This window comes from Entamoeba invadens, assembly GCF_000330505.1.
Source record: "Entamoeba invadens IP1 unplaced genomic scaffold scaff_1105074726525, whole genome shotgun sequence".
Lineage (NCBI taxonomy): Eukaryota > Evosea > Mastigamoebida > Endamoebidae > Entamoeba > Entamoeba invadens.
In genome coordinates, this window is record NW_004191608.1 from 9,791 (window position 1) to 21,417 (window position 11,627).

General features: G+C 35.8%; 8 protein-coding genes across 8 annotated transcripts; 5 read left to right on the plus strand and 3 right to left on the minus strand.

Annotated features, from left to right (window-relative positions):
- Positions 1 to 2: 2 nt before the first annotated feature.
- On the plus strand, positions 3 to 719 carry EIN_416660 (glutamate synthase beta subunit, putative; the record flags this gene model as incomplete). Its single annotated transcript, XM_004182905.1, has 1 exon — positions 3 to 719. A coding segment is annotated over one exon (717 nt), but the record flags the coding sequence as incomplete, so codon positions are not given.
- Positions 720 to 941: 222 nt separating this feature from the next.
- Positions 942 to 2,269, minus strand: EIN_416670 (hypothetical protein; the record flags this gene model as incomplete). Its single annotated transcript, XM_004182906.1, has 2 exons — positions 942 to 1,507; positions 1,567 to 2,269. The coding sequence occupies 2 exons, from the start codon at positions 2,267 to 2,269 to the stop codon at positions 942 to 944; spliced, it is 1,269 nt and encodes a 422-aa protein (XP_004182954.1).
- Positions 2,270 to 3,613: 1,344 nt separating this feature from the next.
- Positions 3,614 to 4,657, plus strand: EIN_416680 (hypothetical protein; the record flags this gene model as incomplete). The annotated part of the gene is made up of 1 exon (XM_004182907.1): positions 3,614 to 4,657. One exon carries the CDS (start codon positions 3,614 to 3,616, stop codon positions 4,655 to 4,657), a length of 1,044 nt encoding a protein of 347 aa, XP_004182955.1.
- A 183-nt stretch (positions 4,658 to 4,840) lies between these two features.
- EIN_416690 (hypothetical protein) lies at positions 4,841 to 5,767 on the minus strand (the record flags this gene model as incomplete). Its single annotated transcript, XM_004182908.1, has 4 exons — positions 4,841 to 5,144; positions 5,192 to 5,334; positions 5,437 to 5,529; positions 5,687 to 5,767. 4 exons carry the CDS (start codon positions 5,765 to 5,767, stop codon positions 4,841 to 4,843), a joined length of 621 nt encoding a protein of 206 aa, XP_004182956.1.
- A 697-nt stretch (positions 5,768 to 6,464) lies between these two features.
- On the minus strand, positions 6,465 to 6,830 carry EIN_416700 (hypothetical protein; the record flags this gene model as incomplete). Its single annotated transcript, XM_004182909.1, has 2 exons — positions 6,465 to 6,675; positions 6,739 to 6,830. 2 exons carry the CDS (start codon positions 6,828 to 6,830, stop codon positions 6,465 to 6,467), a joined length of 303 nt encoding a protein of 100 aa, XP_004182957.1.
- Positions 6,831 to 7,515: 685 nt separating this feature from the next.
- Positions 7,516 to 9,394, plus strand: EIN_416710 (serine/threonine protein phosphatase 2B catalytic subunit, putative; the record flags this gene model as incomplete). The annotated part of the gene is made up of 3 exons (XM_004182910.1): positions 7,516 to 7,649; positions 7,844 to 9,159; positions 9,261 to 9,394. 3 exons carry the CDS (start codon positions 7,516 to 7,518, stop codon positions 9,392 to 9,394), a joined length of 1,584 nt encoding a protein of 527 aa, XP_004182958.1.
- A 113-nt stretch (positions 9,395 to 9,507) lies between these two features.
- EIN_416720 (hypothetical protein) lies at positions 9,508 to 11,182 on the plus strand (the record flags this gene model as incomplete). Its single annotated transcript, XM_004182911.1, has 2 exons — positions 9,508 to 10,935; positions 10,985 to 11,182. The coding sequence occupies 2 exons, from the start codon at positions 9,508 to 9,510 to the stop codon at positions 11,180 to 11,182; spliced, it is 1,626 nt and encodes a 541-aa protein (XP_004182959.1).
- A 130-nt stretch (positions 11,183 to 11,312) lies between these two features.
- On the plus strand, positions 11,313 to 11,562 carry EIN_416730 (Hypothetical protein; the record flags this gene model as incomplete). The annotated part of the gene is made up of 1 exon (XM_004182912.1): positions 11,313 to 11,562. A coding segment is annotated over one exon (250 nt), but the record flags the coding sequence as incomplete, so codon positions are not given.
- Between the last annotated feature and the right edge of the window lie 65 nt (positions 11,563 to 11,627).

Consider the following 11,627-nt stretch of genomic DNA (forward strand, 5'->3'; position numbering starts at 1 on the left):
ATGCCAAAGTGGATGACATCATAACACTCAAAAAGGAATATGACGGAGTTTTTGTTGGTATTGGTGCACTCAAACCAAAGACTATAGGGATTCCAGGTGAGAATTTGAAAGGTGTTGAACATGTCATTCCCTTCTTAGAAAGTGTCAACTGCCATGTCCGAAAGACTATAGGAAAGAATGTCGCGGTGGTCGGTGCTGGATTTTCAGCGTTGGATGCCGTTCGAGTCGCACGGCGTCTCGGTAGTGAAGCCTTTATAGTCTATCGGCGTTCCGCAAAAGAGATGCCAGCAACTCCAAATGAAGTCGAAGAGGCCATAGCCGAAGGTGTGAAGATGATGACCTTATGCAACCCAACCAAAATTTTCGGTGATGAGAATGGAAATGTCATTGGACTTCAATTACAACGAATGGAATTAGGAGAGAAAGATTCGACAGGGCGCTCAGCACCAAGACCCATTCCCAACAGTGAATTTTATGTTGAATGTGATATGGTGATTCAAGCTATTTCTCAAGAAGTCGAAACAGAAACTACCACAGGTATCACTTTAAATCCAAATCACACTTTAACTATCAATGATAAGTACGAAACAAATGTTAAAGGTATTTATGCTTGTGGCGATTGTACAAGTGGTCCCAAAAATATAGTACATGCGGTCGGTGATGCTCACCAAGCAGTGATTTCAATGGATCTTTATTTGAAATCACTTCCCACACTTTAATTCTATTTTTAGTTTAATATATAGTTTAATATATAGTTTTTATTATATTTATAGTTTAATTATTAATTCTTAACTTCTTCTTATGAAAATTAAAAAATAAAAAACAGTTCATCTCAATTCCAACTTTCAATAATAAAAAAAGGAAAAAAAAGAACAACCTGAACTATTTGTGTGTTTTAACAAAAAAAGAAAATTCACTCAAACTGAACATAAAACGGTGATTTAGATCAAAGCAACGATGCAAAAAGCGACAATAGCAATGAGGATATCCTTAGCTCCTTGGCACATACCAAATCCATTGACTGTTTGGAGTTCAAATGGCTTTTGGCATTCCGTACATCCCTTGACCTGGTCACACTTATCTGCAACACACAATTCAGGGCATGATGTGCATCTTCCATCACCCGACAAATAGAAGCCTGCAGTACATTCAGTGCATCCCGTTAATCCATCGCACTTACCTTCAGCACAATATGGTGAACATTTCACACAAGACCCACTCTCCGTAAAGTAATTTGTTTTACAGGCTTCACACCCTTTCGTGGTGTTACACTTGTCTTCAGCACACTTCTCATGGCAAATAGCACAGATACCATTTCGTGGCCAATATCCAGTCTTGCAGTCGGTGCAGACACCAGTCTCTTGGTTACATCCCGCTGCCTTACAATTTGAATCGCAAGCCTTGCAAATACCATTGGATGGGTAGTATCCCTGATTACATTTGGTGCATCCACTTTCCTGATTAATAGACAAAGCATCACAATGAAGATCACAACGAGTGCAGACACCTATGAATTAGTTCTTATTATTAAGAAACTATAAATGAAACTATTTAAAAAATACAAACCAGCTGAAGGGAAGTAATTTGCATCACACTTTTTGCAGCCCAAAACTGGATCTTGTGAATCTGCGGGGCAGTGGGCAAAGGTGGCACACTTACCAGCATTAACCCAATACCCACTAGCACAAGTGTCACACTTTCCAGTTGACTGACATGAACCTGCTTTACAATTGGCGTCACAGACTTGGCAAGTGTTTGTAGCGGTGTTGAGGTATGCGATGTCTGAGCACTCTGCACAATGTGTAGAGTTGGAACATGTCTTGCAAGCTGTTGGGTCTGCAATACACCCAACACAATTCAAACTGATGTCTGTTGCACCTTCTGCTGGGGGTGGTGCATAATAACCAGCAGGACACTCGGTACACTTGTCGTTGGCACACTTGTCTGCGGCACACTTCGAAGTGCATGACTTACATTTACTGTTTTCGTCTTTATAAGAGCCTGAACTGCACTGAGAACATGTGCTAGCATCAGAGCAAGCAGCACAAGCGGCTGGGTCGTCTGAATTACAAGAAGCACATGTGACTTGTTCTGTGTCAGTTTCATCAGTTGTTGAATGATATCCAGCAGAACATTTAATACAAACTACTTTTACAGTTTGGTCTGCAGTGTCTACAACGTTTTTACAATCTGCGCAGCCGGTGAGTGATTTGCAATCGGCATTTTGAGAAAGAGCAATCGAAGCAAAAACGAACAATAAAATCGCCATTTGAATTTTTCAGTTCAAACTCGAAGATATATTTTTGTTATTCCTTTTGTTTGAAACGAACTACTTGAAACTACCAATTTTACTAAAAAAATGGTAGTTTATTTTTGCGTTGCTTTTCGTCCTTTTTTTGAATACGTTTTGGTATAATTCTTATTGTTATTCTTTACTATTATCTTTAGTTTTTACAAAAAAAGTTCCACTCAAATGTGATTGCAATTATTAAAGAAATAAACATTCGCTTGTTATTTAATAATTTAATAATTTTATATATATGGTTATTTTTGTTTTTTTTTTAAATATAATATATTATTTGAAGGAAAAAACAATTTTAATAATATTTTGTTAAATTTAATAAAAATATTATAAAATATTACTATTAGAAAATCCAGTCCATTATTTTTGGAAAAAATAACAAAACCACAACAATAAATCAAAAAAATATTTTTTTAGACGTATTTGTAAATATTATCTTTAAATTAAAAAAAATTATATTTTATTAAATATTAAACAACAATTCGGCAAATTTAATCAATATTATATAATTTTTATAAAATAACAATCAAATTCAATTTTTAATTTCGACAAAATTATTAAATTATAAAAATTACAAAAAAAATGAGTTGAATAATCACAAAAAAATCGGGAATAAAATTCTTTGTTGTAAAAAAGATGCAATATTTTTTTGACTTTTTTTTGGAAAAAAAAACAATAAAATATTTATTAATTTCCTACTATAATTTTATGGTTGTAATTTGTGATTCTCAATTGTTCAACAAATCCATCTTTCATCGACTTCCAATTTATTTTGTACTACTGTTTGACGTTTTCACTAAAACTCAAAAAGAATAACTACAAATGATTCCAAAAAAAAACAATTGAATGCAAATCAATTAAAATATAACCATATTTAATTAAATAGATAACAACGCATCGAATTTCCGAAAAATATCAGGTTTTACTTTCATTTCATAATCTGTACTCACCACCTCATCATTCCTCCCGAAATCAAAAAAAAATTTGAATCACAAAAAACAAAAAACCCAGTGTTAACCCCAAAACACGTTGTTTGCATAATACCTGACAACCACATGAATATCAAAGTCAATCCCAATACTGTTTGTTACTTAAGTTCTTCCTTCATATCTTTTTAAAGTACTTGTTACGTGTTCTGTGTATGCAGGACTTCTGTATTTTGATCCCCTCAAAATCGGAACCCGCGCGCAAAAACTCGAAACCCAAAAAGAGAAAAAAAAAAGGAGTTCGCGATCAGAAAAGACAAAAATCTTCGCTCGCGTAACTCGAAAAAGGGTTTCGAGGGTTCATCTCACCAAACTATTCTCTTCAATGGAAGACAAACCCGCTGACGCACTTTCTACCACTCCTACGGCGTCTCCCCCACACTCTCAAAATATGACTCCCGATGTTTCCCCGCGCGTCCCGTCACACCCCGTCAGTCCCCAAATCTCAACTCCAACTCAACTTAAAGTCGACCCGAAGATATCGACTCCCACCTTAACTCCTGAAATCAAAGAAGTCACTAAACCTATGAAGAGTCCAACTAACATCACTTCACCTAAGTCTCCAAAGTCCCCTAAACCACTTTCCCCAATGAATGTATCACCAAAGGAGATGTCTAATGTCAAACTACCAAATTGGTCGATCGTTTGGGCTAAACAAAAGGGATACCCATGGTGGCCGGCTAAGTTAGTCTTAGTCGACTCATTGCCGGAAGACCAAAAGAAACCATTAGCCAAAATAATCGAAGCTAAAAGAGACCAATCCGTATTGGTCCGGTACTTTGCCGATGGCTATCAATTCGGGTGGGTCAATGCAAATAACATTAAACCGTTTGGCGAAAATTTCATGGAGACGGTCACTGAGAAGATGTTGGGGAATCGTAATGTCGTCGACGCGATTGATCAAGCAATGGAGATCGAAAAGATCCCAGACGGCGATCTCTCTGTCTACAAAACAGCGGCGAGCGCAGCGAAAAAGCAAATGGAAGAGGAAGAACGAAAGCGCGAGGCGATGATCCACTGCGACATCGGCTATTTTGTCGGCGACGTTTCCATTCAAGGATTCAAACTCGAAGGAACACCTCTTGACAAGAAATTACAAGACGCTCAATACACTAGATTGGTCGGGTGGAAGAGTCTTACTCGCACCGAACTTGTTCAACTTCTTCGCGAGATGATGTTGACTGCTGTGAATATAGTTGATGTTATGGACCAGAATTGGAAGGTCGGAAATGCATTATATGAATTAGAAAAGGAGAACGATGTTGAAGTATCAACTTTAGCGGGAATGACTCTTAAACACTTCAAAGAGGAGACTAAGAGAGCGATTGAGTCGGGGGAGTATGCCAGATGTATCGAATTTTATAATTGATGTTTTCATTGTTCATTATTGAATATTACTATACTATTATTATTTTTGTATTATATTAGTATTATTAAATAATTGTATTATAATTATTATACTATTATTAGTATTATTATCTAGTATACTATAAAATGTCTATATAATACTTAATTATATAACACTAAGAAGACAAAAACTGAACAAACTAGATTATTGGTTTTTACACCCTTTGTCCTTCGATACTTTGTCTTTGGACGATTTCTCTTTCTTTGGTTTCTCCTTCTTGGAACCTTTGACTTTTTTCAACTTGATGTTGTTGTCTGTGACGTACTGATCGACTATAGTTACTATCGCCTTTTTCATCTCGTCGGGATTTTGAAGGGAAGTCTTGAAAAACATGATCTTCGGATACTTCTCTAAGAAGCTTTTTAAAAGCTCTTCATTGTTGTTCTTTGCTATGTCCATTTTGTTCAGGATAATGGCTGTCTCTTTCACATCGTCGGCATTCCACATCCTAATAGTTACTTAATAACTCTTTTATTATTAGAGTATAGAACAAACGGACTCTCATAGAGCGAACGACAGTAATCAACGTCGTCATTCTCCTCCTCCGCAGACATCACAAAAACTTGGATTGGACCAGACTTGTTGTGCGTTTCCATTGTGACGGACTTGTCCTCGATATTCTCCGCGGCGACGTCAAACTACATGTCAGCGGGTTGTTAAATAAGAAAAGAACTATACTTATATAGTTTATTTATTGAATATAGAACTGCGAGTTATAGAACAATTTACTAATGACAAACGAATTTGAGCTTGATCGTACCTTTAGGTATTGTAATCTCCGTCTCGACTTTGCGGGGTTCGTGGTGGTCATATGAAGAAGGTTGTGGAGTATTCTATTGTGTTAATGTTAATAGTTTATTTATAAGCTTTGAATAGTTTGTATGATATAGTTAAAATAATAGTTATAAAACCATGAAAAAGAAAGAAGTATTTTTGAGGAGTCGATGAGAGCGTAAATATAAACGATCGCGATGGCAACACCGAACAAACTGTCCAAACGTTCACTATGGACGATTTGCCTACCTTTTCTTTTCCCCAAAGAACAATTCCAACGGAATCGATTTCACTCATTCTATATTTTCAGATCTAATTTTTTATTATTGAAGCGATTAGAATTAATCTAAGTTTTGGGAATCATGGTATTCTTCGACAAAAAGACCAAAAAATTGGACTTATTTGTTCGAGTCATTTTTTATTTTTGTGGGTTTTTAATAATATCCCAAAAGTGTGTTTCTGATTTTTTTTATATAATGTTGGATAAAATTTATGTGTGGAATTACAAATTTTTACTATTATTTCATAATATTTTTATAATATAATTATAATAATAATATATACTTTCATTCAATATAGTTTATTTTATAATATATTTGTTAGTTTTGTTCTAAGTATTTATGGTTATTATAATATATTAATAACTATGTTTATTAATAAACTGAATAATAATTATTATAGCTTTTAATTAATAAGAAATACCAAAAACAACAACAAATCAAAATTTTTGTTTATCAAAAACCAAAAATATCACTTTAAATATAGTATAAAAAAACAATAAACAATAAGTTTATTTTAGTTTTTTTTATCTGTGAATAAATTCATTTCGTTAATTAAAATAGCCCATTGGGTGTGGTTAGTGTTATTAAATTCAAACTAAAAATACTTATAATTATTTAAAAAATTGTGGAACAATAGTTTGAATAACTATTATGAATTACGAATGAAATGTTTTATATAACATTTTATAACAACAAAAAGTAGTAAAAACAAGTCATTTGAAGGTGTCGTTCATCTCTTGAAGCGTCACTTCCATCCCTACACGCTCTGGTGGAGGACGTCCGCATGGGTCACACATACGTTCGAGAAAATTATACCTCGTTCGGCAAACGCTTTGATTCTCAGCAACAGCAATATAAGAGAGTAGTGAGTGGTGACCTATGTAAGATGCGTACGAATCGCGTTGTTGATTGCAAATCCATTCGCTTCATATTAATAGTTTGAATCAATTGTGAATCAATGAATAATAAATAATATAAATAACAAACTATTTAGAAATGTCGGGGTGACCTGTACCAACGTACTTCAATTGCATGTGTTCCAGCTGTGTTTGTATTGTGTCTTTATTGATAGACCCCATTGTCTCTTTTCTTAGTTCTGTTTTTCAAAAATGTTATTGCTATACTATTTAATTATAATATTATTATTATTAACTAGTAGTTTTCAATTGTTATAAGAATTAATAATTAATTTATCTGTTTTATTATAATATCAATTGTTTATAGTAAAACAACTATATATCGATACTTTTTTAAAGAGAATGTTAAAGGAATAAAATTTATAATAGTATATAGTTTATTTTTAATATTAATTTTTTCAAGGAAAAGACATTTCTTTTTCTTGAATTACTCAAAAAAAAAAAAATCTGTTTGTATTAAAATACTTTAATTACTTTGTAACGGGTAATAACCTTTTAATTTATATTAATTTATCGTTCCGGTTTTTTTTCTTATAGTAAATGAAAACGTTCCAAGTTCCTATTTTTTTGTAGAGAAATCTAATTAACACTTCTCTACAATCTCCCGAAGATTAGGTTTATCAAGCATTTCTCATTTTCGACGATAATAAAACCGTCTCGGCACAATTAAGTTCTAAAAAGTCGGGAATAATAGCCAATAATCTTCTTAAATCATTCTTAAAACTTATGACAAAATTTAGCTTAGCGAAAACAACCAGAGTTCTCCACAAGTACCAAAAAACCTGAAAACCGTTTTCTTTTTTTCTCTCAAGTTTTGTCATCTGGAAATTAAGATCAATAATTTGTTATGTCATTAAGTCCCCAAGCAATCTCTCCTCGTTCCAACGCAGTCGGTTTAGTACAACACAAAAAGAAATTTTCAAGACCCAAACTAGTCAAAGCCGAATCTGTCGCTTCGTGTCTTCCTGCTGAAGGTGAGTTGTTTGTTTTTACTCATTTCAAACTGTTAAACTATTTTTTTGATTTTATAATAGTAAATCATTGAAAAAGTTAATGATTCAATTATAATATAAATATAGTACATTTATAATTACTTTATAATCTCATTTAAAGTGATAATCTCGACGTCTCCCATCTTTGAGATGTTGAGATAAGCAGTTTGATCTGACAAATAGTACAAAGACACACGCACAATACACCCCAGCGAATGTTGGTGAACGGACAGTCCAAACTCACTTTTCGTTGGAGACCCGACCTCTTCAGAAGAACATGTTGTTTGAACAAGACGGAAAGATAAACATCAACATGTTGCGTAACCACTTCTTTAGAGAAGGAAGACTGTCGATCGACTGTGCGCTGGAGTTGGTTAGAGCAGCTAAAGCACTTTTATTAGCAGAGCCTAACATGTTAGTAGTCGATGCTCCGGTGATTATCTGTGGTGATATACATGGGCAATTCTATGACTTGTTAACGATCTTTGACATCACAAAACCGGTTGAAAAGAACAGGTATGTCTTTTTGGGTGATTACGTCGACCGAGGAGACTTCTCGTGTGAAGTTCTCTTCTTCTTGATGGCGCACAAAATCAACTACCCAAACCAATTCTACTTTTTGAGAGGAAACCACGAGTCGAAAATGATGACGGAGAGTATGACCTTTAATTTGGAATGTGAATATAAATACCACTCGTCTGAGTTACTCAATGAAATCCACGACTTGTTCGACGCACTCCCCTTGGCGTGTTTGGTCGAGGGTAATGCGTTGGGCAGATTCTTTTGTACACATGGAGGAATCTCCCCGTATGTCACTCGGTTGTCGCAGTATAACGAATTAAAACGAAACCAAGAACCACCAAGCCGCGGAGCTATCTGTGATATACTGTGGTCCGATCCATTGGAAGAACCACAACATCCGGAAACTATGGAGAAGAGAAGGTTGGACGCTTGGCTTGCTACTGATTTTGCTGATAATCATTTGAGACAAACAAGTGTGTTATATGGTCCCCGTGGGTTACTCAATTTTCTGAATAAAAATGACTTAATTTGTGTGGTGAGAGCGCATCAAGTGATGGAGGAGGGGTTCAAGTTACATTACTTCTTACAGAACACAGACATCCCGCCGTGTATCACTGTATTCTCCGCGCCGAATTACTGCGACATGTATCAGAACAAAGCATCCATTCTTAAGATCAACGCGGAGAATATCTGCTTTGAACAATTTGAGAATGTCGACCATCCATTCAACTTACCAGACTTCTTCGATTGCTTCAGCTTCTCTCTCCCAACATTCATGGAAGTTATTGTGAACATCTTATCTGAACTTGTTGTGGCTGTCAAAGAGGAAGACGAGGCGCTTCTGTCCGACAAAGAAAAAGCCGACGATGAAAATCTGAAGAAAAAGCTTGAATGTTATAAAGAGAAGACACAGGAAAAGATGAACGAGAACCGAGAGGTTTTGAAGCTTAAAAAGGAGATCCGTTCGACACAAAAAAGTTTGTTATTTACTATTTATAAATAAATACATTTGTTATTTATTTATTTACTCCGAAGTCACTCTACGAGAGTGGAGGAAGATAAAGAAAGTAACAAGTAGTGAACAAAGAGTGGTTTGACAAAGTCCTTTCGATCGACAAAAAGAATGAGCAACGCCCAAGACGTGTCGGGAGGGTCTTGACGTCACGCCCCGTTAATATCCGCACCGTCTCAGACACTTATATAATGAAGTGATTTAACACCTTTAGTTACTCTTATATAGCTCTTTAATTTAGTTTTTCGATATGTAAAATTCCATTGAAGCAGGACTGAATAAATTTTGAGAGAAAATGAACTCGATATTCAATATGAAAAGCTTTGTGAATAAAATCCGAGAGATCCAATGTCCGAATGCGCCGATTATCATCTTGTGGAGTACTATGATTCTTGTGGAAATACTTATGATGTCGATAGTGGTGTTAATAGCACAAACGGGGTGTTCGGATTTGGACGAAATTAACGATCGATTTGACCCCGACCTAGCGCCTTCATTCATCGTCGGCCCTCGCGACTTTTTATATGGAGATTTTAATGGAGACTTGAGAGCAAATCGGTTGATTGCTGATGTCTTGAGAGTTGGTGTGTTTTCAAAGATATGTGACACCGCGAATGACACTGTTACATTTGACTTCATTAGTAATATCACTGGTATAAATAATTTGAATTATGAGAGTTACTTCAACGCCTCATTCACGTTCGAGCAAGGGAAACTGCAGAAGTTTTGTAATAGTGTGAGAGACTATAAGCGCTGTGTGTTATCCGATAAAACGGAGTACATCACATTTAGTGTGAACAAAAAGTCTGTTCGGTCGGTCACTTCGATAGTCGAAGCAAAGAAGATACTCAACAAGACTCGAGTCCCTCTAGTCTTCCATTTCCCGGATATCCCACAAGTCGTGTATTTGAATAAAAAGGACTTTTCGGCCGGAATAGTGACCCCTGCCCGGGATCCTTATGGGACTTATTCTGCTACGTCGCAGTACATAGCATTCTCTGGTCGTGAGAAGATCAACACAGGCATTATAGTTGGTTGGAATGATAACGTGATGGTGAGTTACTTAGATGGGAATTATTCCAAAGGGGGGTTTATCATCCGTAACACGAATGAAAGTGCCCCACGGCATTCAGTAGATTGGTGGGTGGGGGATGTTTCATTAGATGTTGAAGTGAATAGATGCTTCAATAATGACTCGTATACGTTGTGGAGGTGTTACGCGTCGGGAGTGTCTCAGAAGTCGAAAGCAACGATCATGAAATTACGACAAGAAGTGATAACGGAACAGACTCTTGAGGGTTTAAGAGTGTCTAATATTGAAGTTGAGTATAGAATTAACCCACTAGATGAACCTGACAATGTCACTACTTTCACGTTCTATGAAATGGTGTCACAAATCCAAAACGGAACGTTTGCTGGGTTCTCGAGTAATTTCAACTTCGACACTTTTGTTGTCTTCCCATTGTGTAAAACTGAAGACTCACAGAATGAAGGACAGCTCTTCGATATCGTACAACAGGAGGGTGGCTTCTTCGATATTAAAATGTCCATTAACGGCGATGAGGAAATCTTCATACTCAAACACGTCTGGAAGGAATTCATGGAAACTTATTTCGTCAGAACAGAAATCACTCTCGACCTCGACGAAAACTATGTACCACCTGTAAGAGCGGAATGCGCTTATTCATTTTTGCCGTACGACGTCGTGAAGAGGTATATGCAACTCAACCCATTCGAAACAGTTTGTCGATTTTTGGTATTCAAAATGTTATTGAAATATTGAGGAATAGCATTTCCACCAATTTGATATTGAAGATCTCGAGTGCGGAGGAAAAGAGATGGAAATCGAGATTGACGAAACGGTCGACTTGAATATCACAATGAAAGCGGTCGAAAGAAACTTCACGTTGTTGCAGAATAATATAGCTTACTATAAATTCCCAATAGTATCCAAGGAAAAAACTAATAATCTAAAAGATGAATTGTGAGAACAATTGTGAGGTTTGAATAATTGGTTTATTATAGTTTTTTTATTAAAAATAGATGGGTTGTCATGCAAGATTGAACATTTGGAACGAAAAAACAGATAAAGCGTAAAGTGAGGGAGTTTCAAGTGAAATGACTTACTACACCTACCAACAGGTACCTGTCGTGCCATTTGTTGCACAGGTCCCAGTCCAACAAATACCTTACTGCCAACAGAATTTGGGATATACTGTTCCTAACCCAACATACGCACTCCCTTATCAAGTTATACAACCAGTTTACCAACAAGCCCCAGCGACAATTGGTGGGTATCCATGCTCAAATCCGACATACCCAATAGCTCCTTCCTATATTGCTGGTTTTAAGTGGATGCCCAAATGTGGTTGTTTTAATTGGTATTTCGTTCATCATTTACTTAAAATATATGAGTAATGATGAAATTTCATC